This window comes from Botrytis cinerea, chromosome 2, assembly GCF_000143535.2.
Source record: "Botrytis cinerea B05.10 chromosome 2, complete sequence".
Classification (NCBI taxonomy): Eukaryota; Fungi; Ascomycota; class Leotiomycetes; order Helotiales; family Sclerotiniaceae; genus Botrytis; species Botrytis cinerea.
In genome coordinates, this window is record NC_037311.1 from 1,781,653 (window position 1) to 1,809,500 (window position 27,848).

At 44.0% G+C, this 27,848-nt stretch overlaps 5 protein-coding genes across 8 annotated transcripts; 3 read left to right on the top strand and 2 right to left on the bottom strand.

Moving 5' to 3' along the window:
- The first annotated feature begins 14 nt into the window (after positions 1-14).
- On the top strand, positions 15-1,193 carry Bcsys1. The gene is made up of 2 exons (XM_024691350.1): positions 15-521; positions 575-1,193. Exons 1-2 carry the CDS (start codon positions 274-276, stop codon positions 1,011-1,013), a joined length of 687 nt encoding a protein of 228 aa, XP_024547120.1. The 5' UTR covers positions 15-273; the 3' UTR covers positions 1,014-1,193.
- Positions 1,194-1,205: 12 nt separating this feature from the next.
- On the bottom strand, positions 1,206-3,872 carry BCIN_02g05010 (hypothetical protein). The gene has a single exon (XM_024691351.1). It carries the CDS (start codon positions 3,493-3,495, stop codon positions 1,309-1,311), a length of 2,187 nt encoding a protein of 728 aa, XP_024547121.1. The 5' UTR covers positions 3,496-3,872; the 3' UTR covers positions 1,206-1,308.
- An 879-nt stretch (positions 3,873-4,751) lies between these two features.
- Positions 4,752-6,123, top strand: BCIN_02g05020 (hypothetical protein). Its single transcript, XM_001546680.2, has one exon. The coding sequence runs from the start codon at positions 4,868-4,870 to the stop codon at positions 5,978-5,980; it is 1,113 nt and encodes a 370-aa protein (XP_001546730.2). The 5' UTR covers positions 4,752-4,867; the 3' UTR covers positions 5,981-6,123.
- Positions 6,124-16,593: 10,470 nt separating this feature from the next.
- Positions 16,594-21,221, top strand: BCIN_02g05030 (hypothetical protein). Of its 4 annotated transcripts, none has more exons than XM_024691354.1 (2): positions 16,594-18,573; positions 18,671-21,221. In XM_024691354.1, the coding sequence occupies exon 2, from the start codon at positions 19,103-19,105 to the stop codon at positions 20,663-20,665; it is 1,563 nt and encodes a 520-aa protein (XP_024547125.1). In that variant the 5' UTR covers positions 16,594-18,573; positions 18,671-19,102; the 3' UTR covers positions 20,666-21,221. The 4 variants fall into 4 exon arrangements, with proteins under 4 accessions (XP_024547125.1, XP_024547122.1, XP_024547124.1 ...); XM_024691355.1 differs by having other exon boundaries at positions 18,678-21,221; XM_024691353.1 differs by having other exon boundaries at positions 16,594-17,730.
- A 3,164-nt stretch (positions 21,222-24,385) lies between these two features.
- Bcslm5 lies at positions 24,386-27,705 on the bottom strand. Its single transcript, XM_024691356.1, has 3 exons — positions 27,283-27,705; positions 27,112-27,232; positions 24,386-27,050 (listed from the first exon to the last, which is right to left on the bottom strand). Exons 1-3 carry the CDS (start codon positions 27,555-27,557, stop codon positions 25,911-25,913), a joined length of 1,536 nt encoding a protein of 511 aa, XP_024547126.1. The 5' UTR covers positions 27,558-27,705; the 3' UTR covers positions 24,386-25,910.
- Positions 27,706-27,848: the final 143 nt, after the last annotated feature.

A 27,848-nucleotide genomic window follows, 5' to 3' on the forward strand; every position in this document is an offset into this window, starting at 1 on the left:
CAAGTACTGGGCAAGACTTCTCCAGGGGGAAGCAGCCTCTCATCAAAAAAATCCGAAAATTGTGATCCCAAATTAGAATTCTTAGTAATCATTGATAAACACATAACAAAAGTCACTAAGACGACCCCCTCCTATATTCTGGCCACTAGATATGATGTCCAGTGCATGAGCGCAGCCTCGAAAACTGATGCTTCAATATCAATATAGAAATGCTCAAACATTTTTCCCCATCAAGGTAGCAAGTGCGCATACCCAACTCCTTTATCCATACACATGGCACGACGAAGAAGACCGCCGCGCGCTGGCGCCATTTCCGAGCTACCACCCTTAAAGATCCTCAGCCAGATTGTAATCCTCCAAGTGCTCTGGTATGTTATTGGGACGGCGCTGATACTCTTTACTGCACTGGTTGCTGGGAGAGCCTTCTCTTTCGATATGGTACTGAGCTGGAGGAGTTTAAGGGGCGACACGACTGTTGGCTGGATGTTGGGATTTGTTTGGATGCTAAATAGTTTCATAGGGTTTGTTTTTGTCTTGCATTGATTTTCCTCCATGGAACTGACATAAATAACAGAGTTATCTCCCTCCTCCTCCTTGTCTCGCGCTCCAAACTTATCCCTGATTTCGCCATAACCGTCCATTTCCTGCATCTCCTAATCACGTCCTTCTATTCGCACTCCATCCCCCGCAATTGGCTTTGGTGGGCTTTGCAGTTCGCATCTGCGTCTCTCATGACCTCTTTAGGCATATGGAGTTGTCAATGGCGAGAATTGCGCCCTATAAATTTTGGTTCGAATCCAAACACTGCTCAAAATAATACGAATACTGTTACAGATAGTACTGGTATGGAGAGAGATATTAGTGTCGGCATGGAAGGAGAAGATGACGATACAAAAGATATAGAACAGGGATATGGAAGAGGGAGAGGAAGGGGTAGAGGAAGAGACGGGGCTGGAGACTATGAGATGGTTGGTATGGGAACAAAAGCAGATGAGAATAACAACACCGGTTGAAGCTCGAAGAACAGAGTATGTTATTGGTTTGTTGTTTGGATCCGGACTTGGGCGTATAGACAGGAATCAAATATACGGAGGCGTTCTGGATTTTGGAATTTGGCACTCAAGATGTACTATTATTGAGACACAGCGGCAGTACAGGCACTGCATTGTAACAAAAGAATATAAAGATACCCAAGGCAGGTTCAATGGTTTATTATTCCAATTTTGTACTTGTATCCTTTTGCCCAACAAATGTTTGTTCAATTTGACCATTGATTATGATTTAGGAATCGCCAATTGTTTTTGAGTCTTACAAATATGTCCTTTCCCTTCGTTTTCCCGTATTGTCGACTGGGCCATCCCAAAATTCCTTTCCAGGACCCACCGGCATTCCATCAAGTTCGATTCCGTCACTACCGGGTCTAAATATCTGAGTTCCACTGGAGCTCGCCCTTGCCAAATGAGGTCCATGAAATTGTTTCTCTTCATTGCATTTCAAGGTCCCATCGTTATTGAAGTCTTCTGGAGTGCACATCTCTGATAACAGACTTGTTCGTCTTCCCCGATATGAACCAGCTAGTGGCTCTAAAGGCGATTGAGAGCTTGATCTCGATTGGATAAACATTGCTCCTGCAGCGTGTTCTGTCCTGATCATATTTGGGGAAACATAGCCACCTGTGTCTTTGAACGAATCGGGTGGAATCATGACGTGTTCTGGTTGGCGTGCATCAGCTAGAAAAGACGTGATAGCTGCCATAGTACCTGCCTCTTTAAAGAAAGGAGACATTGGTCTTAAAACTGGTAATGAAGGGGCCGCAGGTGTCTCAGGAGGCGTTGCGGGAATTATAAAAGATGTTAATGGAGTCATTGGAGTCATTGGAGTCATCGGGGTCAGTGATCTCATAGATGTTGCAGGTGTCATTGCACCACTCCTTGGAGTGTTGTAGTGCGGACTATCATCACCGCCGGCACTATGGATGTCTCCTCTTTCTTGAGCTCGACGTCTCCGTGCCCTTGCATCTGTGCTGAGTGTGGAACTTGTTGCATCACTTTCTGACTCTGATTCGTCATTTCTAGATCCTCTTCTTGGCAAGGAACCTTGCAAGCTACCCCCAAATTGGCGCCGTATTGATTTCCATCTCTTTACTACGAGCTCCCTCACAGGCTGCACGTATACCGGATGGGGCTCTGATCTCAGGACTGGCTGTAGACGATAATTGGTCCTATGTGGCAGAGTTGGCCGTACTCCTCGATATATTTTTGAAGTATTAATATTCGCATCATCAGCTAGTACTGTTGGCGTTATTTCTGGTTGATCTCCAATTTTGGAATGTCTAGGATTGTGTCTCTGATTGTCAGCTCCGGACACGTGCATTGCCGTCGACGTTTTTCCACATTTGATTGTATGCCCTTCTCTCAGTTTCTGGCCCATCGATGTTCCTGCTTTGCCACCGAATACGGAATCGATATTTGAAGAATGATCGCTTCTGTAACTTCCAGCAGTGCAATCACTTACCGATTGCTCTGAGATATTCAATGCTCTTTGGGCTTTCTGTAATCTGCTTTGTCTTCTTGCAGGTTCTGACGTGATAGTCAAGGGCGTAGCATCGCCACTGCATGTGGGTGACGATGAAAAAGTCGACGATCCGTCATATCCTCCGCAATCCCATGGCTGGATCGGAGATGTACCTCGTGCTTGATGTCCAAAGCAGGGTGAATATCGAAATTGGGTATGCATACGCAAAGAACTTATCATCCTAGAATCCGGTAGTTTCGAGCCTCCTTTCCTATTGTACGATGCTAGAGTCGATGTAAGAGGCACAAGATACTCTGGTGCTAAAGTGAAACAAGCCCCGAGAAGTTGGACAGCAATAACTTTTGCAAGTTCTTGTATATCACTGGAATCTGCAAAATTTGTATCGTCCATAGTTGCGTAACGTTTCTTTAGTTGTGGTCTGGATGCGTCTGTAATATCTCTCATCCAAGCTCGCGTGCTGCGCTCTTCACGATTTTTTGGAGATAACGTCGAAGTACGACACATACGGGTACTTTTGAACTCAGGTGACCACCAGAAAGGTCTACCAGTACGACAAACATATTGCCATTCATGTATTTCTTTGTTGATGATGTCCCAAGAAACTTCCTCGGCCTCACTGTCGAGATCAGAATCAATTCCGCTATCCCAATTTTGCCCAAGAGTTGCAAGAGAGCTATTGCTCATAGCCGACAAAGTTCGACGCTGTGGTTTTGGTCGTTGTGGTCGTTGTGGTCGTTTTGAATCTGCCATATATAGTACCTCACTATTTTCGGAGCTATTGTCTTGAGGGCTCTCTTCCTCAAGAGGATCTGCGAAAGATACAGACTTTCTAAATTTTCTTGTGAGAGACGCTCGGCGGGCTCGTCGAAAGAAGTTAGAGGCAAAGGATGAGCTGGGGGGTGTGGCAGCCTTGCTGGAAAACTCGTGCCGGGAGTAAGGAGAATCATTCTGCCAGCTCATTTTGATGTTGTTATAAGAATATAAGAAGGGGCGTGAAAAGATAAGTGGTTATAGGTTATAATATTTCTAGGTATCGAATCCGAAGATACGGATCATGAATTTGAGAAACCGAGTCTCGGATAGGGAATCATACCGCTCGGCAACTCCGAGAAACAACGCGTCAACATCATCATGAATTGGAAAGAGCTGTGGGGGTATGGTGGTGGCACCAATGTACCTTCCTTATCCCAGACTGTTGGGTTTGTATTTCGAGCTGGTATGGCCAGATTATAGTCCCAGTTACACGACACCAGTTCATAGTTGCCACTATCATAAGTCTGGCACTATAAACCTAGATATCTCATAAGTTTTCACATGCGACTGACAAAACTTACTCCTTCATATCAAAGCATTTATTCACATGAAGTTCACCGCGATATCACGTGTAAAATTTACCCCACTTACCCTGCCACACTTGTCAGTCTTCCATTCTTGTTTCCATATGATCAATCTGGTTTGCACATGCAATACATCACAACCGAAGAAGCTCAAAGTGACACTATTCGGAACCGACCTTCTACCATGGGTATTTGTGACTTGTGTCTTGCCATTCCCGCAGAGCCGTTTTTCAATAAAAGTATTGAGGAATTTTCACATGTTCATCATCTTTCAGTGAAAGGTCTCGAGATATCCGCATCAAATTGTCACATATGTGCTCTTTTCTATAGTGCTATTGCCTCCGCTCCATATCGTAACGAAGGCCAGAAGACTTATTTGAAGATCGACCGGAAGCAAAAGGTTTTTACCCCCCTTCGAAATCTCATTTCCTACCAAGTGGGAAGGGATGGGCAGTCTTACCTGTTCGATGTAGAAACTACGGGTATGAGGAATCCTTTTTGATATTAATCGATCTCGTTCTCTATTGAGAGTTCCTCGCACATCAATCTCACATCTTTTAGAAGACTTGAACTCCAGCCTTTTATTCCCCAAAAACCAGAACATTACCTCTATCATATCCTCATGGATTAAAAACTGTATCAATGAGCATGTAAACTGTAATATACATTATGATACAGGGTTTCGGCCTCGTCGGCTCATTGATGTTGGAAGGTATGGCACACCACCTCGACTAGTGGAGACGCAGCAAAACAATGATCGTTACACAAAGTACCTTGCGTTGACACATTGTTGGGGAAAGGAAATGCCAGAGGCTGCAACGACAAAAACCAGAACACTCGAGCAGCGTTTGCTCTCCATCCCTCTCAAGACGCTACCCCGAACATTTCGCGATGCGATCATTATTACTAGACGTCTCGGACTACAATATCTATGGATTGATTCTTTGTGCATTATTCAAAACTCTTTGCAGGATTGGCAACAAGAATCAGCTAAGATGGGGAAAATCTATTCCCACGCATACTGCACGATTGCAGCAGCGGCAGCAAGCAATTGTGAAGGGGGCCTCTTTGCACTACATAGCGAGCTACCATTGCTTCCTCTATCTCCTAAACAACCTGGGATTCTTTTCAAGAGTCCTTTTCCTGGATGGGATAATCTGTATAACAAGAGCACGCTGATTCAAAGAAGCTGGACCCTACAGGAGCGTGAACTTTCACCTAGAATTTTACACTTCACTAAACACACCTTGCTCTTTGAGTGCCGAGAGGCTCGTATATCCGATCACACTCATGGATCGAATAGCAACAAATGGGCTTTGAAATCCAGTTTATCACGATATATCTTGAACTCAAGTATAAGGTGTCTCGACAAGATCCACGAGAGTGGCGGCACCACACCGCACCACGATATGGTAACTGAAAAGTATTATGAACTGTGGCGAAAGATGGTGCAGGATTACAACAACCGTAAACTCACGCATCGTTCCGACAAGTTCCCTGCACTTTCTGGTCTCGCTCTTGAATTTGCATACCTTTTGGATGATGAATATGTAGCTGGATTGTGGAAAAAGGATCTTATCAGAGGCTTATGTTGGAAATGGTTGTCAAATCGTGCGAGGTTGCAAAGTACGCATAATTATGGACCGTCATGGTCTTGGGCCAAGATGAACGTCCCGATAACATATGGTCTTCTAAGAGAAGACCGGGTCTTCGAATCAAGGCCCAACAAAGGAAAATTTGTTCATATACCAGTAGACTCACGAATTACCGATCCGGAAATTTTGCATATTAGTATTGTTCCCGAGGGGGAAGACCCTCGTGGCACTCTTGTCTCAGGGCGAATATATCTTCGCGGACAAATTGTTCAATTGCAGCGATCTAAAACTGGTGATTATTCTATGGATCTGGAATCATTACCAATTATATTTGACCATTTACCCCAACCACCAGTAGACCTTTACCTATTGAGCTTAGGGCGGACAAATGTAGGGCTGGTCCTGCAGGTATTTGAAGAGAGTAGTAAGGAATACAGTCGAGTAGGGGTAATTGCTCCTACGGAATGGGAATGGTTCAAAGATATTCAATTCGAAAATATAACACTTGTCTGAATCTTCGAAGGCATACGGTCCTTGACCAATGGTTCTTCTGTGAGGATTCAAAGACCATGAGCCCAGATATCGATTGGATAGTTCCACCTCACAGGAAGACCTGGAGAGTAAGGAGAGTCAGAGGATAAATCTTTGAAAGTGCAGTAAACAACGACATGAGTGGAGCTCTTGGTGTTATCAAGATACGGAAATTTTCGGTTTCAATCCTAAGAGCAGAGCAAAACACGAATAGGGAGGCATGCCAAAACCATGGTGCAATCACAATCTCTCGAAAGCAAAAGAGCAATTTGAAAAAGCATCGTCTGGAAATCTATTATTCAGATAAAAAGTCTTCGTCGCGGCCCCATTGCCAGATGAGATCATCAGATGAAGTCGTACAAGCCCGTGGTTAAACTCTGGATTCGGCACCAGTCCTTGGTTCATATCACAAGTGACAAGTTATCGAAATCTGAGCTATTGCTCATTCGCTGACCCCATATACACTATCAATTTTGCTCTCACATTCAAAACCTACATCACCTGGCACGACCAATATCGATACATAGGAGGAAGTAGGCACTCTTGCTATGGTATGGGTCTTCTGAAGGACTATACGGTATGAAAACAATGAAATGTAGTGATGTGATGTGATGATTCGACATGGGCTAGTAATTAGGCGATGGAAGGACGCATCAGAGGTTAGATATAGAATACAAAGGAAGGACGAGGAGATGAGAAGATGGTTAAATCCGACTTGAATCGTTCTCCTGTTGTTATGCACTTGAAATGTATTGTGATGATTATTAGATTGAATCTAGGTTGAATGAGTCGTATGCAATATTAACATCCGCCATCAGTTATTTTCTTCAGGATGGGACAGATAAATCTGTGTGACATGATGTGATGTTTCCCTGTATACTGCAAGACAAACTTCCCTCGCCCAGGCTTTGAAATCACATATCCATATGCATATACATATACATATACATATACCACGTTGAATACACCAGCACTCTGCACACAGGATACTAGACCGCGCGCACACACACACACACATATATATATGAATATAAACCACCTACCTATCTATGGACAGCCTACAAATCTGTTCTCATCCTCTCCTTTCCCCCTCTCGGGAATCGAGATCCCATCAAAATCTCATCCACCCCCGACCGACAAATCTCATTGATGTCCTACAACCAACCTTCTTCTACTTTCCCATATCTATCTCCCATTCTCGATTCCCCGTTTTTTTTTTCTTTCTCCAAAATATGCTCATTCCCTCTTACCTTTCGATTCCCATCCTATCCTTTCCCCTCTATCCAGATTTCCGATCCCAGCTTCCCCAAACCCGCTTACTCACTCACTCACCACCGCGCAGCACCTCCATCCCATTCGCCCACTCGCTCAGCCCCCTCAACCTACGAATCACAATTTCGTTTCCTTTCCTTTCCTTTCCTTCTCCTCATCTCTCCAATCGTGTGCCCCTTCCCCTCCCCCCCAAATCCCAAAAATGAAATCCAAATCCCAAAATCCAAAGATGACGCGTCCCTACCAGGATGATGCGCGTCGAGCGAATCGTACCCCCCCGGAACCCTCTGCTCTTTTCCTTTCCGCTTCGCTTTCTTCTTTTCGTTCTGTTCATTTGCTTTATTTTTTATTATTCATTTTTCGCTCTGCACAATGCAGTAATGCAGTAATGCAATAATGCGCTATGCGCGTATAGAATGGTTTGGTTTGGTATGGTATGGTTGGTATGGTATGGTATAATGGGGCGCTACTCGGAGGGTTGATGCTAGATGGGTTATGGGGGCTTGCTGGGAAGGACTGAACGTGAGAGAATTTGATGGTGGACGTGGATGTAAATGTGAATGTAAATGTGGACGGGAGCGGAAAACAGGTGGGTTTTTTTTGTGTGTGGTAATGAGGTTTTGAGTTGTTAGTTATTATAAGCTTGTTGAGACGTTGGTTTGGGGTTGGGGAGTTTGGGACAGGGGGGGAGGGGATTTCGTTTGTTAGAGGTTGGGAAGGGAAGGGAAGGGAGGGGGAATGAGTGTGTGTGATGGGAGATGGAGAGATGGATGAGTTTTGGAGAGATGATTACGCGGTAGAGAGAATAAGAATAATAATAAGTTATCTGACTTTGTATGTAATGTAGGTATGATATATAGATAGATGTAGTTATAGCAATGGATCCCAAACCTCAACTTCTTCGAGTTTGATTCTATTCTCTATACATACATACATACATACATACATACATACATACATACATACATACATACATACATACATACATACATACATACATACATACATGTATACCTACCGAGTATATACGAGTACATCCACGAAACAAATTCTCTCGTCTCAAGTACGAGCGCAGGCTCCCAGGAATCATGTTGATGCAGACATCACATCTCTTCATGATGGCAGACGAAAAGACGCCGGTGGTGAGAAAGTGGAAAGGATGGACAACGCAGGACAGACGAGAATGCCAAGACGACAGGGAGGAGGGAAGATTTTTAGGTTTAACTTTAAGGTTATTTTTTTTGGTCATGATGCAATGGTATGTCATGTCTTGTCATGCCATGTCGTGTCTTGTCTCTGGAGCGCAACGTGGGAGAATGAGAGGTGAATGTGCTTGATTGCGAGATGGGGTTTTATTGGCGGTGATGGGGGGTTTGTGTCATGGGGAGTTAGTTGAATGTATTGTGTCTGTATATTGACGTTCACGGTGCCCATTAGTCTTGTTTGGAGAGCGGCGAAGAAGAAAAAGAAGAAAATCATTATATCTGTCTGTTTGATCAACGGATGTATGTATGTATGTATGCATGCAATTCGTCTCCGAGGAAAGGATCAGAGATCTTGTCAAGAACATGTATGGCCAGATGAATTTGTTGAAGGAATCACGAATCACCAATACAATAAGCAGACACGCATTCTATCTCTCGTCGATTTAACCTTCATTCCGCACACAGTAGTGGTGCGAGATAAGAATCACCAAGATGTCAGACTGCAACTTTCCCTCACATCTCCACAACCCATCCCCACGAGCGGACAAATCCGTAAGCCGCCAACCATATTCCATCTCTCGTAACTCTCCTCGTGCGGTTTCTCAAACAAGGTCCAAAGTGTCACGCTGACGCCAAGAATCGCACTGGGAGCTTATACATCTGCCCCCATGTACAGGAGGCAGAGACTTGCGACTAGGAAGTGCGATTCGTGCGCTCGGTACGATGGGTGTCGTGTCTAGTCTGTCAGATGCAGATATGTCGCTGACAATTCTCCACCGCGACCTAATTCTTGGGATTTGCGAGGACGCGAGTAAATCATCGAATAGCCGAATCGGATTTAGGGAATGGGGATTGGGGTCTTGGATGCTTGCTTATGGCCTCCCGTGGGATCATGAGTGGAGAGTCTCGGATTGCTTATTGAGCATTCAATGTCCGACGGTGTGTTTGCATTGCAATTTGGAGATGGGGTTGCGTGCCGTCTTGGGCGTGTTGAGAGCATGAGACCGAGGAGATGATGTTTCTGAGGGTTTTGCTGTGAAGTTGGGATTGTGGTTAGCAGTGATGAATCACGATAAATGAGAGTAGTGAGACGATCCAGCAACTCCAGCATATCAAGCCATTCGACCAGTATCCCAATCCAATATATGAATCACGGCTAACATAGTAAACCCATCTGCCACGCTGCCCCAGCAACTCCTCAATTGCGCATCCAATGCGTATATATTGGCGGCTGAACACCACCACCTATCATTACTCCAACGAGAAGCCCCAAAGTCACCTCATTTCACCCAACACAACACTGATCTGTGTAACCTTGGCACTCACATCATCACCCAGCAAACAAGTAACAAGTAACAAGTAACAAGTAACAAGTAACGACTAACAGCTAACAACCAACGGATCTGTACATCCATCCAAAGCTAGATAAGCTCACCATCTCACTCCCAGCCTTACCTTAACCCCGTCTCCTCATGCTGTTCCATTCCTCTCACCGGAACTGTTTCTCCCATTTCGTATACATTTCGTATACACGAATGCGAATACCCGAGCGTGTTACGGGAACACACACACATCCATCCATCCTCACATCGATACATCGCGTGCATAACAATAAGAATTTAAGAGTAAGCTTAAGGTTCACGGCTATCGCGACATCTTTCCTATTCTAGTTTCCATGACGACCTGCACCACCTCCGTCCCTCGTAGCAATCCATCGTCAATGATCAATGCGATGCGACACCCTCGCTCGTGCTGCCGGAGAGTCGGGCATGGGGTTCGGGCTGATTATACGCATTGGATGATTTGTCCACCTGAATGCCTACCTACCTAGTCTTCATCCTGTACACTGTCCATCCTGTATCCTGTATCCTGTATCCTGTATCCTGTATCCTGTATCCTATCCTGTGCCAGAATCCAACAGTTGCTACCTACCATCCCATCTCGGTATCCTCCTCTTCACTGTCTCACTCCTCAAATCTAGAGCACGCTCCCCTCTCCCCATTCTCGACTTTCGCGTTGCTTCAAACCTACCTACCTACCCATTTGCCTGCCTATCAACGAACCTACCCATCCACGACAGATACCGGCTATTTTTCCGTGTGTTTAGGGGAGATCTCGATGCATAAAAAAAAAGAGAGTGCCCAAATTGGGTAGTGCGCGGCATCTTCGGAGAAAGTGTTTTACACCGTTATCGAATAACAATTTACCAAGTTCTTGGATTGATCACCACAAAAAAAAAAAAAAAAAAAAAAGCCGGTCAGTCATTCATCCATCCATTCATACATACATATATCCATACCTACCTACATACCATACATGCTCCGTACATACATACATAACCCGTCCACCCCAAGCAAAAGAAAGAAATGCCAAAAGAAATTCAGGAAGGGGAAATAATAATAATAATAATAAAATTAACAAAAATAATAATATTACGAGGAACAATAAATAATCACATAATTTAAAGTTTATTAGAGTTTCCTAGCCCCTCGCCTTCATCCAAGTAAAATTAACCTTAAATCTTCTCATGTGCCACAGCGTGTCTTGGCAACTGCTTGGGTTTCTCATGTGAAATTTGGAGAGAATTTTATATTCTGTTTGTGTGGATGCTCGGGGTGGTAAGGGGACTCGAGAGAAGATCAAATATCAAATATGCTTGGCCCATTCGTAAAGGGTTGATGTGATCAAAGAAAGTTTAGCATTGGCGGAGGCTGTGTAGGATGGGCGTTGTGGGCGTTGTGGGCGATGTTGTGATTTGTGATCATCGAATGGGAAGTTAGGTATGGGGAAGAGGTTTTGGTGTCATGCTATGAGGATATGATGGTATGCTGTACGAGAGGTGGTTCTTGGGCTCGCTTGGAATATGGTTTGGTGGAATGAGGAGATTCTAGATCTGGGACTGATTGCCACAATGAAAGTCGGGTTAGTTGGCGAGGAAAGTCTGTTTGCATGTGTGTATGTACGAAGGGTACGGATCGATGGATACGAATGGATGTACTGTAGATACGTATGTGCGCAAAAGTAAGTATCAATCCATCCGCCATTTACCCTCATCCAACAAGCAGCACGAGCAATATCCATATCCATATCCGTATCCATGATACGAGTACATCCTCATCCTACCAAGTACCACCATCGCCCAAAAATGCCACCACTCCCCAAAGCAGCCTAGAGCCCATCTCGTGCTCCTCACAGTCAAAGGAAGATGCCGCTGCTTACCTCCACCACCATCCCACCCAGTCTCATTGGCTTCATGAATCATCATAGCCGACCCGGATCGACACCCTGAACACTTTATCTCCCTTTGCTAAAAAACATGCTTAAACTTTGACGGCTAAGCACACCCACTCACAATACGAAGAAGAGGGCGCCAAGCACAAACCAAGAAAAGTATGAAAACGCGTTTGACGGGGAGAGTGGAGAGGCTTGCGTGGAAGGTTTAGAATATGGATGGGGGTGTGGATGGGCCCCTTCAATTTTCTTTTATTGGATTGGCATTGTGATTGCGTGCTGGGTTTTCTTTGGGGGGCACGGGGGGGGGAGAGTCGAGAAAGAGATGGCAAGAGGGAGGGAAAAATGGGAAATATTGAAATTAGATGAGTGAGAGTGACATTCCAGAGAAAGCAAATTTCCCAAAAGAAACAGAAATGGAAATAGAGATGATTAATCAATGTCTAACCACTAATGAGTATTGATAAAGAGAACAAAAACGATTGTCATCTCATCTCATCGTATCGCCTCGCCTCGCATAATGAGTCGTATTCCATACTCCGATTAGTAAGAAGATACTTAATAAGCATCATCATCATCATCATCTCCGTAGTGCCTACCTAGGTATACTAAGCTTAAAAATTACCTCACCTTGTCGCTCTTGAGCCTCAACCTAATACCAAGAAATAGTACGGTTACACAATCGAAAACCGGTAGATGTTCTCCCCCCTCCCTCTCCCTCTCCCATCTAGAACACATACCGACAAATAGTATCTACTTGGAAAGAAACCAAGAAGACAGAACGAAGGATACCAACAAGTCAATACTTCAACACATCAACAGATCAATACATCAACCAGATACAAGTTCAACCATCTATCAAATGACTAGCGACTGCAAACCTAAAATGCCAATGATTACGTCTCTTTATACTTTGAGTTAGCTCGTGCGTCAATCAACGTCCAGAATATATCCATCCATCCATATCTTTCCATTTCCGCACTCCAAACTCTATCTATTTCCAGTATAGAGTTTCGGCAGAGCGGGACTCACGATAACAATACACACAGTTTGTTTCATCAGGAGTGCATTCATCCATGATTCATTCCATTTGGATGATCGTTACCTACCTATAACAGCATGATTAGCATTTATTGTAGATTGGGGATGGGGACTAGCGAGGATAAGGTTATCAGATGATATGTTTAACTCACTTCACGACTGCCTACACAGCCTGATGCCGGCACTGGTGCTGGTATTGATTCGTGACGAAACAGGAGGGCGATGAATATCCCCGGACTTATGCCGTCGGCGATCTGAGCCTTATGCTTCGGATGAATAGATCCTAGTTTGAACTTTGTCGTGGGTTGAGTAATTTGAGTTGGCTTGGAGGATGGGGCATGCTGTATGCTGTGTATGAGGTTGATGAGGAGGACTTGAATGGAGGCTATCATATATCGGTACGTGATGTCCTTTTCATTTCCTCTCGGAGTATTTACTTGATGGAGATGGACGGTTTCTTCGTTGAGATATACGGGTATGGTAGTGCGTGTGTATGCGTTTTCAGAACACAAGATTCTGGATATGCCATGATGCTGCGTGTGCCACTTGTGTGCGGTGGAGGAAAGCAAAAAGGATGTTGCATAGTACAGTAAAGTACAGTATATCCGATGTTCATCCCGATGCCAAAATTTCGGGGTTCATCGAACAGAAAATAGATAGATAGGGATCTGAATCTGGATTTTTCAGAAAACTGCTATCTATAGATCCACTGATATGACCGTAGAACGTTTCTTTGAATGATAGCTTGTACTCTGAAGATCCTACCTAGAAGATCGACGAGGACAGTATGATGTAAGATATACATGGTACTCAAAATATCCATCTATCTATCTATTCACCAAATCCACCCCCTCTCATTTCCTACCTGCTTGCCTGGCTGCCTACCAGCTTATTACATACATGTATATACACACGCCATCCGTCCAATCCTGCCCGTACCGAAGCGACCAATCCGCGTCAAAAGCTGACTGACGCCAACAACATGACACCAAACGCTAAGGAAAGGATGAAAGAAAAATAAGAGTTAAAGAGTCAACTTAAGAGTAAGCGTAAGCTTTTAAGCTTCATTACAATGTGTATGCTTCTTAATCTGTGTGTACTCCATATTTATATATTAAAGCGGAGATTTAATTACCTACGCTTGCCTCGCAATGTTTCGCGGCGTGAAACAAATTGGGAATTTGAGGATTGGAAAAAAGGCTTGGGGGAGATCCACTGTACTCGTCAGTCCGTTAGACTTTGGAGAAGGGAGAAGGGATTAAGTAAGTTTTCATGTATATATAGGTGTGCTTCAGTATTGTGTATAAAGTCCGAAATATCCGAGTCGAGAGCATTTCGGGACCGGTGGCTTGATTTAATTTCCAATGGGGAGGTGAGTATATGTCGAGTACGCAATAAGGTTATGTATGTATGAAATAGATCATAAATGAATGAGGGGGGAAGAAAATTTCGACCCGGAGCCGCGTGCAAATCTTCTCATAGAATGGGGCAAGCGAACGGATAAGCCATGCCGTTCGTTTTCGAAGAAAAAAACTGGTAGAGTGAGGTTGGGAATTAGGACAGCATAAAGTGGCCTGGTTAAAATGATCCAGATTGCGTTTACACTCCCGTAAGTCCTCCGTTCGTAGGATCGTGATGGCGGCTGTGTTAATCCTGGCGATGTTGTGTTTGAGTGTTACCTAGGTACTATCTACATGTACATTGGGGTTGAAAGTATACGATGGTGAAAGGGGGAAAAATGAAAGAACCCCCAAGTTAAGAAAAGATCTCAAACAGTTACATTACATCTCGATATAACTCCCGAAATCACATCCGGAAATGACAATGAGGCCATCCCATTCCTCGCCTGCCCACTTGTGCTCGCGGCTGTTTCTCGTGTCTGCACGGTACGGCTATATGCAACACAATGCTAGCTATGCGCATCGTATCGTCTCGTAAGAACGTTACCGACTGTCTGGATCAAATTTGTGCTGTCCTTACCTTGCCTTGGCCTCTCACGGGAAAAGATTGGAGGGGTGTGCAATAAGATACTTTTAGAATGCTGACATAGGTTACAGGCGTTGGGATTATTTCAAACAAGACGTTGGGGGCCAGAGAAGGGGAAGAGATGCCGGTGAGCAAAAAAAGGTTACTTGATAGAGGCGCTGCTTGCTTCTGTGTATCGTTGTATTCTTATGCGGCCGGTATATTACTGTTTGGTGTGCTGACTGCGCCAGGCAGTAATGTGCATGGTGATGATACCGATGGACTTGGCCCCGAGGTGTACGGAGTACAGGATATTGGAGCAAACATTTGGTAGGTCTTGTGATCTGGCCTTTTGTTGGTTGTTTGATGCAAATGGTAAGCCAGGATTATGGGATTCGTTGATCAGTGTAGCAGTGTGGTGGGTGACTGTGGGGATGTGGGATGAAAAAGTCTTGAAGTTGGTGATGTGATGATTTTCGAAACCTCACCCCCAAACAATGACTGGCTGTGAAGCAATGATATTTACGATTCATATACTCGGCCAGGCTTCAGCCCCCTTTTCAATTGCCGAATTTGGAGAGCCTTGAAGAAACATAAGCTTTCCAGGCGTGCTCCTACAGTTATCTTCTTGATCCTTCAGGTTTGATGATATTCACATCAGACTCCATATATAATACATAACAGTTGGTCCAACAATTGTAGTCAGCTAATCATGCTTTGTGTGGCTGATGGAGACTAATAGTCCCTTCTGCAAGTCTGTAGGCGATGAAATAAGCTCATACATAGTCACAATCCATGTGAAAGCAGGGGTTTTGCCCGTCAATCCTAATCCGAAATGCTTTCCTTGAATCCACTAAGCTTACGAATCCAGGACCCTCATCACTTATCCTTGTTGACCACGGTTAATTATGAGAAGATGACCTTGAGCAGATGGGGAGAGAGGATGGATTGTTCTGTCGGTCCCGGACAAGATGTAGATGACAGAGGAGTGTGTGTTGACGAATATAGAGTTGGAGATGGTGTTTGACAGTGCTCTACAGAAGTGTAGTAAATCCTATCGGGCTGTGCAAGCATGTTCTAGCGAGATGACTAATAATACACATGTAAATACACATACGCTCATAAGTTATAAACATCTAGAACCATGAATGATATCGAAACAAAGTTTAGTGCCTCGGCGTTCTATCATAGAAGCTCATTAAGTTTCCATGGAAGCCAAGTAAGTTTATTTAGAATAAAGATTAGTTTAGAGAGGTTACGAATGCCTTTAAGCCCAACTAAGGTAATGTCCCGCAGACAAGACTTTCATTGCTTGTTTGCTTACAAGGAACAAGGAAAGCTTAGGGCAGATCAGATCTCCACATCCATTTTGTTGCCCACGAGTCCTAATCAGACAGACATTGGGCTGGTAAGCCAAGAAATTCTATTCGCACTTCCAAGATCGCAATTCTTTCTGTTGCAAATTGCAATTGCCTGGGAAGATCATACATGTTGCATTCAATTATGTACGTATCTGGCGCTGAGCATAAACTTAGAAGCAAATGAAGGGGGAGCTTCGGGGTAAGAAGTTTGAATATCGGCAGTTGCTTGCAATCCAAGTTAGACGCATTTTTATACCTGGGTCTCTGTTAGATGCTGGCTCAGCTACAGTCTATTCCAACATCCACCTCTGCTGCTTAACTTGGTATTGCCAAGATTCAGCCAACAAGAAAGACCAAGGCATTCAAATACGAGTAATAGCTTTGAGGTATCAACAAGCTTTAGTTAGACACATGCCTACGCGAGAGACTGGATGGAAAGAATATCTCAAAAAAGTATAGCTTCTGGAATGGAACACTGCTCTTACTCAAAGAAGTAGCATGATCTCTTTAACACTACCTAGTCCGTACGTTTTCTAAATATGAAGTAACCATATCTCAATGCAACCCACTCCAGGACAGAGCATCTCTACCCCTGGGCAACCAAGAAAGTCCACACACTCGTTCAATTACCGTGCCCGTAAATCAATACTGCTCCAACGAGTTTAGCTTGGAAGATCCAAATGAGCATTACAGCTTTGCGCTTCAAACTGAATGGATACGCATTCCAAACCTAATCTACAGAGTAAGATTTTCACCAACCAACCGGCGAACCTTCTTTCACACTTGTAGATTCTGCTGGGATTCTGGGAATCTCATTTGCTACGAGATATTTAGCATTGTTGGTGACCAGGTACTCTTCGCTGTGTAGCTACCATACAATCGAGCGGACGGCGTAGTGTTTTGCCCTACTCTGCTTTAAAGAGAGACCAGCGTTTATATTACGAGTTATTGGCATGCTTGTCTTTTCCAAGTTCCGTCCACCCCCGTCTGATCTTTGCGCAAGTTACAGGAGTATATGGATTGCCTGGGTAGACTCAGACTCAAAGCAAGACTAAGAATACGTCCACGCACGACTGCGACTGCGACTGCGACTACTGTGCACTTTATATCAATCGGACATCTTCTTTGCGTCCTCACTATCCGAACTAGTCTCGAGGGGGCTTACGCTTCACCGTCCCATTCAGCATCTCGATCAATCAATTAGATCATACATAAACTCCCTGGAAGCCCCAAAACCCTAAACCCTTGAACCTGCCTATCTTCTCCACCCGAAAACGGTTTATCAATTTATGCCGACGTACTCGTCCATTTTCATATCGCGCGGCACTTTTGACGAACAAAACCAAGGGATTGGTACGGCACCGAGTGAAAGATAGAAAGATAGAAAGAAAGCTTAATTCTTATTTCTCTTCTTCCTTTTCACGTATTTCCTCCTTAAATCACTCTCCGACCGACACACCAGAAGATCCACGCTTGATAGCCTTTCACCTATTTACCAGTTAGCAGTGCTTTAATCGTTTAGTGAGCTATAGCTACATCAACCACGATCCGTCAACGTCAAAACCTCGAACTAGACCACCCCTCCAAGCCAGAACTATCAAGATATAAGTCAGCTGGTCGGCACGTCCAAAACACTTCTTTCTGCTCATTGCATCAGGTATGTACAATAATCTTTCCTTGAATACAGACATACATACACACGCACACACACACGCATACACACACGCTTCATACATACACATCTTTCATACTGTTCAATCATCTTCCCCCTTTTCCAAAGGAGAGGACTAGAAGAGAAGAGAAGACGAGAAAAGAAAGCATCCGGGCACTCGCATATTGCAGGTGGTGTATCTACTTTTGCTGTTGTGTACCCAGATATGCCTTCATATCTTTCAACTTGCTCTCCCGTTATTCGTTCTTCGTTCTTCGGTAGGAGAGACAAACACACACCAGTTACATCATCATCTTGATCATCATCGATATCGAGAAACATCTCCAATCCCATCCAATCCATACCATCTCAACCCTTCACATTCACCCCTTGCACGCATCAAATATATTTGAATCGTCTGCTGGACAAAATATGTTTTTCCTCCAAACCCTTTTCATTCCCTTCAGATATTGGAAAGAGCAAAAGATATGTTATCTCGACATGTTCAAACCCTCGTATCAATTCCGTGCGCAAGAAAAGGATAATTGTGGGCGGTCACATTCAAAGTCTTCACGAATCCACACATCCAATGTTTCTCATACAAATGTCGTTCTATTTTTGTCTTGGGCCGTTTTGTATCAGAATTGATCTCAAAAGAAGCAAAAAAGATTAAGCTCAAGTTCAAGCTCGAGCTCGAGCCGTATTCCAAACTCTACAACTAGAAACCCTTCTCCACAAGTTCCACAAGTTCACACGTCGAAATCTATTTATTTCTTTACTTTTTTTCGTTCTTCGGGGTAAGAATAAGCGTAAAGTCTGGGAGGCTTTAGTTTAAGCTTCTGTCACCTTGTGCGTCAACTTGTCTCATGTTCGCGTCGACTTCCGTCTTGTATTTTTGGAGTGGGACAAGAAGATTTCGAATCTTTGACTAACAATTCATCTGAAGCGAAAAGAAGATCGGTAGAAGAAGCTCTTTCATCCAACGTCTCACCATCAGAAATACACTCGACAACACCTTCACTTTTTGGACAATTACGTCAAGGGTCCAAACTCAATCGATCAGTCACTCAATCAATCAATAATTAAACAACCTGCCCACTTCGATTTTGAAACGTCAAGAACGTTAGTTGATGTGCCGACTTCCTCCTCCTCCTACCCGCACAAGTTTCCATATCTGACGTCCGAGAATCTGCCAAGAAATTAAGCCGCGTAACTCGATCAAGCACAGAGGCACAAGAGGAGAGACAAATCTTCAAACTCACAAGTCAATTGATTTGGATAGCCCTAGTACGATTTCACGTTGAGCAGAGTTGATCTATCATAATTTACTTTGTCTACCAACACAATCGAAAACCAATTACTTAACCCACACTCCTCCATGGAGACCTACCACGGACATGTACGTACTCCTGCGGATGCGATTAAATTATTCGAAGCCTGCCGACTTGGTCTATTACCCAGAGTGCAAAGAAGACTGTCGGAAAAGGAAAGACAATCAATAAAGGCTGGATCAGTATTTGTTTGGGATGAGAGGGAAGCTGGCATGCGAAGATGGACCGATGGGAAATCATGGAGCGCAAGCAGAGTCTCGGGGAGCTTCTTAACATATCGGGAGATGGAAGGAAAGAGGGGAGGTGGTCAGTTCGTACCACCACCAGCACGGAGAATGGCAGGAAAGACACCGGACAGTGGAAAGGGTAGCGATGACGATCAAGACATGGACGGAGATGGACCGGACGGGTACAGATACAAACCTGATGGTTTGATGAAACAATCCTTCAGTATCACGACTTCTACTGGGCATCATCTTCATTTGATCAGCTACTACTTCTCGCGACATCATCCAAATGCTCCCGAGCTTCCACAACCTACAAGTGATCCACAACTTCAACGGATCGTTCCTGAAAAGGGAATGTATCCAGAATCGACAGTTCATGAAGCGCAAGGCCCAGCTATCACCAGAGCGCCAATGCAACAAGGTCCTTATATGCAACAACCACATTCACATATGCATCAATCTCAACATCGAGTTCCATATGGATATCCCTCGGGATATGGCCCATGGCCACCATCGCCGGTTTCTACTCCTCCATATCATCCTCAACAGATGTATTCATCACAGCTTCCTCCGCCACCACCTGGATCAATGCATCCTTCCCCTTATCACATGCCACCGGGACCTCCACATACATCGCCTTACCAATCTCACCAGTATAGTCCTCATCATCATCCTAGTCACGCTCCTGGCATGATGGCACATGGTCCACCACCACCAACAGTATATGACCGGCCTCCACCGCCTCTCTCAAACTCCTCTTTGCCACCACCACCTCCACATAACTATCAAAACGGTGCTTCTCAGCCACATCGTCAAGTCTATCGTCCAAGTCCTCAAGCTGAGCATGCCAGAATACAGGTTGAACAGCATGCACTGATGGCTCAAAGAGCGTTACAAACAAGTGGAATGATTGATCCAAGATTGGCTCAACCACCGCCACTTCCACCAGTCAATATTGGACCCAATGGTGCTCAAAGAACAACTACTCCACCAAGGCAGACAACTGTTTCCCCAGCTCACACACCAAAGAGTCTCCATGATCAATCATCCAATTCTCCAAATGGAACTCCAAATGGAATCAGTAAATCAGAGGCTCAAACAAAACCATCCATCTCGAGTCTTGTTCATAACACCGATTCAGCATGTGTCCTAGAAGATAACAAATCGAACAGTGGCAATACTTCCAGACCCGGCTCAACCAGTCCAAGACAAAATGACAGGGTTGAATCAAAGATAGATGAAGAAAAGAAAGTTTCTGGTGTCACGAATGGGGCATCGGAAATCGGAAAATTAAACGCAGGACTTCCTGCCGCAGGAGTTGGGTGTAATGAAAGGGAAGATCGAAGAGCCATAAGTGTCTTGGATCGAAAGTTTATGATCTAGAGGGGAAGGGATATGGATGGTATCAGGGGCATGAATCTTTGGCGTGCAAAATTACAGGAAAGGAGAGGTTGGGAGGTTCAGTCAATAATGGCGTTAGGTATGAGAGGAGTTTTGGTTTTCAGGAATGATATCCCATACTTTCGTTTTTTTTAGTTTCGATTTATTGCAGCATACATACTTTTTATCCATTCTTTCTTCTCTGTACAATTTTACATGAACGAGCAGTCTTTCCTTGACAATGGATGGAATAAGCAAAGGGATAGGGCGAGGTGGTTTGATTGTTTGTGGATGGTTTGACGTGACATTACATTGCATTGCTATGGAGTTTACTTTTGACACTTCTCTTTTGTTGTTTCTGAAGAAGGGCGGAGATGAGATGAGATGAGAAGAATAGATGGGATATCATCGACTCATTCTATTTTGTACTACATTACATGGCTAGATACAGATGTAGTTGGAGGAAACATAAGAAAGAAATCCTCACAATTAGTTCGTTTGTCTATAATAGCATAATCAGAGTGAGATGTGATGAGATGAAACAAAAAAGGGAACCCCAATTTCATACGTGTGTGCGTTGTATGCAAAAGATCAAAACAAATTAGAACTGGAGCAAGTTGATTGTGCGTAATAGGAGGGGGGGCGAGAGAGCCTAGTGCTTGGGTTGGGGGTGGATGGTGGGGGTCGCAGGTTGAGATGGGAAGGAAAGGCCCAGGGTGAGTGGGATGTGTACTGTGCTGTGCTGTGATGTGATGTGATGTGATGTGATATGCTGTGCTGTAAATATGGATATAAAGTGAAAATGATTTTTTGTTTTATTTTTTGAAAAAAGAAGAAGAAGAAAAAAGAGAGAGTTGTACATACAAAAGATTTAAAGATAAATGAATGAATCATAAGTAAATGAATTAAATTAGTGAGTGTACTTCTTGGAAAAAGAAACTGTAATGGGATGGGACATCGTGGGAAATGAAGTAACGTCATGTAATGTGATTTATTTGGTCCCGACAGAGTGGTTCATTTATATAGGTGTATATACTATATCATACCATATCATAGTATGTATAATCAAATCGGATATGTAGGGTTTAGAATGGTGCTTACTTTCTTACTTGTGGGATTGGGTTGTGTGGAGAATAGGTTGGGTACTTGCTTGCTTGGTTTGAGAGGATGGTGGGTTTGAGAGAATGATCGATTTGAAAGGAGGGTGGGTTTGAGAGGATGGGTGCTTTTTCTTCGGGGGGGGGTGAGAGGGGGTGTAGATGGATGGATGGATGGATGGAGGATGGAGATGGGGATGTGAGTACGTGGCGGGGAAGGGGAGGAGGGGGGGGAGATGAATATTGTCTACTTTTAATAGATGGATAATAAAATGGATGACTGAAGGATAGATGGCCAATCTATGTATCAGTAATAGCAATGTAGTGATTTGCGCCGCGGACGCTGGTGTATGTATGGATACATACACGCAATATGGAAATTGTACACTACGAGCATGTAGATAGGGTGAGAAGAGGAGACAGAAGAACTTGGGGACGAGGTATCTTTAAATCTGCGGTTTGTATATTCTTCTTCTGGCTACTCTATCCCTCTATTCGAATATCTAATATTCCATCATTCGAAACATGGTTAAGAATTATATACCTATCTATCTATCTTTAGACAGGAAATTGGCGTACGTACTATACTTATGTAGTTTTCTTCGGCTGAGTGTGAGATGAAATAAAATGGTTCGACAATTAATTGGGTTGTAGAAATGATAATACAAATACACATACATACATACATACATACATACATATAGTAAGCATAGCATGATGAAAACCGAGATGAGATGAGATAAGATGGCACCAGAGCCTCAAAACTAAGTTAAGTCTAACCTCCTCCATCTCTCCAAATCTTCAGACGGTTATATGCTTCTGGCCGAGTCCCTATCTAGGTCTATCAATCGCCTCTGCGTTTCTTCACCGAATCTCATCCTTCGGTGAGCGTCACTTGTATCTGTGGTATCTAAGAGCCTAAAACCGGCTGCTTGAGTAAGTAAATGCGACGAGGTAAAAGGGTTTTGGCTTTGTTACAATTGTTCAACTACAATATAGTCAGACCATAATGAACAGCAAGAACACAGTGGAAAACTACACCAGTAAGGCTCGCCGCCACCCATCGGGGCTCTCTCTCTCCACTCTTATCGTACATGAAGTTGTGAGGTGAACCTCGCTGTGTCCTCTTAAAAATCTTACTTCTCCGACCCATTCATTCTCAGTAAACAGTATAGGAGACACCTTATTTCCATTCACAAAATCCTATATCCAATTTATGCGCATTTACATAAACGCAAACATAGACAGGCATACTCGTGCACACCCCAACGCTCCATTAACGAAGTAGCTCCCCATTCTAAGGCTCTCTACATAGTACATAACCTGCATTTCTCTACTCTGTAGGAACGATGAGTCTAGGCCGCACTCCACCTCTTGCCTGTAGATCCTAGATGTCAGGGACGGACAGATAGGTATCCGATCCGCATGAAATTCTGCGCGCTTGTCCAATTAAGTCTGCTGTTTGATTCTGCCCTAGGAGTCCCATGAGATTAGAATTGACATTAACCTAGTCATGAATATGTTCCGGGAAGGTGGTATGCATACAGTGTGTAGACTTGGCACTTGGCAGGGGCATAAATCTATTTGCCTTTTCAGGGTTGGCGAAGGAATGATTAGAATACAGAATGTTTAGGTTATATATCTGACTCATATAAAAATCTTACCATCACCAACAATTGGCAAAAATGATAAATCTAGCCGAGCTACATCTCAAAAAAGAAGAGCAGACAATGACAAGCCAGGATATTGCAAATGCAGACCAGAAACAAGCAAGCAATCAAGTGAGCGAGAAAAAGATTTTCATGAAGAAAAAGCGGAATGAATGGACGGTGGCGGCTGCCCAGGTATGCAACAATGAGGCGCGTGTAAATTTGACTCTAGGAATATCATCCGGATACACAATTTCCGGTAGTGAGGAGGAAAAAACTTGTTTTCTCCATTTTCCTATTTGGGAATTACCCATGAAGATGTCCACACTCTAAACTTCTTCAACGGCTGTGGTGATATGGTGGCTGCAATAAGAAGAAAGAAGGTGGACTTCCAGTCTGCAACATGCGCTCACCATGCAGATATGAGCACGCGAGCACGGAAGCGAGGTAAGAACGGCGTGATGATATGGTAAATTGAGACCCCAGCTTTGGGGTACTGAGTAGAGACAGGGGGTAGTGCATCAGGTTTGTGTGGGTGGAGAGCTTGAGGTAGTATTGGGAAGCTCTTTTGGAAGGGCAGGCAGGGACTAAGAATGCATAGTAACATCGGATATGGTGACGAATAGGAGTTTTATTTCGAAATCATCACTCCATTCGGAAGGGAAGACATCTGGGGTCATGTATAGAAAAATAAGCCCGCGTAAACCAAAAATATAATAAATACAATTCTCCTTCAACGCCAAACTTGGCTTGAGGTTGAGAGTTAAGACAAGCATGTATATGCAGGGTCGTGGCGCTTAATTTCTCAGCTTAATCCGAAGCAAAGCGCAGCGTCTGCCCGGCCGCCTAGAACCCAGTCCGAGTCACATAGCTACCCAAGAGGCACAGCAAAACACAAGATGTTGCGTCTCGGTCGAAATTATCCAAACTAGCCATCCGGGATCATCGGTTCATCTTCCAGAGTGCGCTTCGGCGCTTGTCTAAGGTTGGCGGATAAATTAAAACAATACTCTCTTTTGACTTTCATATTTTAGGAACTATCGAGGCTATGCTTCAACGACGTATCAGATGTTATCAATCACATATTCTAGTAACTAAAAACGGGTAGAGTTTCCCGTCCTTCCATATCTTCATCGCATTTGATATATCTATCGATGATCTTTTTATATCTCAAATCTTGGCGCCTATAGGAGGTTACCCTATTCCTCGTGTTGTTGGCATTTGTTTGGATTTCCGAGATTCCATTATCTCAACATCTACCTAGATAGTCTTGGTGATTGGACAGTAAGCTTCATCGCATTTACCGGCGTGATATTTGTTGTTTGGCGAATCTGTATCTTAAATTCGAGGTATCGGTGATCATAAATTGAGGCAGAGTTTTTCCCTCGATGTGACGATATGTTAGATGGTACTCTTGCAGTACACAGTCACCAACAGTTGTGAATGCAGTGCTACATACTTCAAACAAAACAGCCACGCCCTTCTCAACTCTCGGATTATTTATTGCTTCCATTGCTGGCATAAGGATAACGAAGTGTGCTGAATGCGAAGATAATAATAAAACAACAGAAATATTAATATTCAGTGAATAAACCCTAAATATCAAAACGAATCTTTACTTCTGGGGGCCTTCCGCTGTAAACTACCGGGTACAGAGAACCCGGCCAGATTGATCCACCCGTCCCGCCCGGTTAAGTATAAATTTAAACTTGAAACGTCTTCTATACTCAGCTCAAAAACTTTATGCGGACACCTACTATACTTTGAAATGAGAGCGCCACCTTACTTTTGCAACCGATTTCTCAAATTTCAATGACCTGTGAATATATAATCAAACATCAATTTCGTTGCCCGCCGAAAGCTCAAGCTGGGGGCCAGGGGCATGCACACGCGAATGGGGCTAAAATCAGAATGAAAGCTGTTGAAGATTCGTATATGACCACCAGGAATTAAGCTGTTGCATTTTGGGGGCACAAGTTCGCCATCATGGTTTTGGTGAAGATTTGCGGTGAATTTCCAATTATGTGGGGAGGACTCTAATTTGAAATCTTACTCATGCGCTTCCAATGGTTTTAATTCGAGAATTAAAAAGAGCGGTTGATGGTTGGTTGAAGGCTAGGCAGTGGATAGGATGGCGGTGAGCAAACAACGTCATGTAAAATTTCGTAAGAAGGCGAAGTCAACTTGTAACGATCATGCTGAGATTGATGCAGGCAAGTATCATCCGGGAATGGCACCGTCACTATAGTGTATTGGATTAAGTGAAAAGATGCATTGAATTGTGATGGTTCTTGCGTCTCGGATTGCCTACAGCGAGGCATTTTCCTATTGTCAAGAGAGTGTCGCTGCATGAATTAGTGATTCCATGTCATAACCCCTTCTATTCTCATAATACCCACTATGATCGGGGCAATCGGACTTCCCTAAGAGAGCCTCATGGCAAAGGGATCTTAGGTTTGCTGTCTCTCGCCTCGAAACCACTAGGCGCCATGTGTGTTCATTTCAGCAATCGCATCTCCCGACCCACCTTGGAAATGCAACTATCTCTCTGATATTTTGTACACCAGAAAGATACCCCAGCAACCTATCGAATCCCAAGCCAAATCCTCCATGAGGTACGCTTCCCCAGCGCCTCAGTTCTGTGTACCATTTCAAGGAACCAAGTTCTTCTTCCCCTGCATCACCTCGTACCATCCCATTCGCTCGCATTGCAGAGATGAGCTCTGGCAATCTATACTCACGCATAGATCCACCTACAATCTCACATGCCTCCGGAACTAGAAGATCAAAGCACTGGACAGTCTCCAGAGTCCCCCCTACACGCGAGCTTTCTGAAGGTAGCATATAAAATGGTTTGATACTTTTTGGATAGTCTGTTACGAAAACAGGCGATCCTAGTCCGACCTTATTGGCGATATATCGCTCGTGTTCAGCTTGAAGACCTGAACCCCAGACAGGAGGATATTCGAACGTTTGGCCACTATTTTCAAGTTCTTCGATTGCTTGCGCATAAGTGATCCGCGGCCAAGGCCCCCTTATCATACCTTCCCATCTTCGTGTCAATTCATGTCTTCTGTTTATTGTATCTTTCTCCTCATCTCCGCTTCGCTTTGATTCTAGTATTTCTCTTCCTACTTGAGTAGAATATAGGTTCGTTGTCAAATGTCTGAGCATGTTTTCCACAAGATCCATAACTTCATCCATTTTTTCCACGAAACTGCACTCTGCTTCTAACATGTAGAACTCGCTCAAATGCCTTGGCGTATCACTTTTCTCGGCTCGAAATGTAGGAGATAATGCCCATACCCTTCCTACTGATTGGGCCAACGCCTCCAAGTGTAGTTGACTCGAAACAGTCAAGTATTTTGGCGATCTGAAGAATGTTCCATCATCAGCTTTCCCGACTGGTCCTTTGTGCGCGCTGCCCACTTCGAAGACTTCCCCCGCGCCTTCACAATCCGAAGATGTAATTATAGGAGGATGTGTTTGGACATAATCCTGTTCGGTAAAGAATTGTGTCAGAGAAGCTATGCTTTGCGATCGGAATCGAAGTAATGCTGAATTGAAGGGCGTTCGGGTCCGCAAATGAGGAATGGTGCGGAGGTATTCAGGCGTATGGTATTTGTTCTGTAGCGGAAATGTCTGCCAATCCAGATCAGTAGTGATCATCAATGACAACGTATTGCATCCAAGCCTTACATACGGCGGGATCCGCGGCACCTAAAACATTTACTTCAAGCACATGCAATTCATTGCTTTGTGCCTTCTGATTGGGGGAAGGTTTCCAATATCCAGTCAGGCGGACAGCTGTACCCGTCGAAAGTCTATCGTACGATTAGGAGTGGAAGAGAACTTATTTGTATGGTTATCAGACCTTTCAGCTTGTTGTGGAGTAAGAAGAGCTTGTAACGGTTGCACACTTGAGCCGTCGCCAATTGAAGCAAACGATATCTTTTTTTGGTTCCTAATTGAACGAATGAAACCATTGACATTGACTTTAACCTCATCTACATTCTCAGGAGATGTTCCAAGTAATTTCGCGACGGATAATTGGGAAGCTCTGGTGGGATAAGAAATACTGAAACTCCTTGATTGAATGGCAGCTTGTGCGACATATCTTGATTTTGACAAAAAGCGGGGTTGTACCATTGTTTCTTATTCGATATGTAGAAGGAGCAGGCGGCTTGGCAAGATCGACGAGATTAATTACAAAAATCTCCAAACGGAATAATTGTGGTTGGCTTTGGTGACTTTGATCGCGTGTCAATCGTCCATTCTTTTGGATGTTTGTAGTTTCATTCGAGTTTCTGATATTACAAGACATAGTGGCAAATGAGGGTCTCCGTAGCCGCGCGCTAAATGTGGTGTCAGCGAATTAGGTAGAGCATTGCCGAACCGAAACGACCCGAGCCGTTGGTTAAGCATTCCAAACTGTCCCTC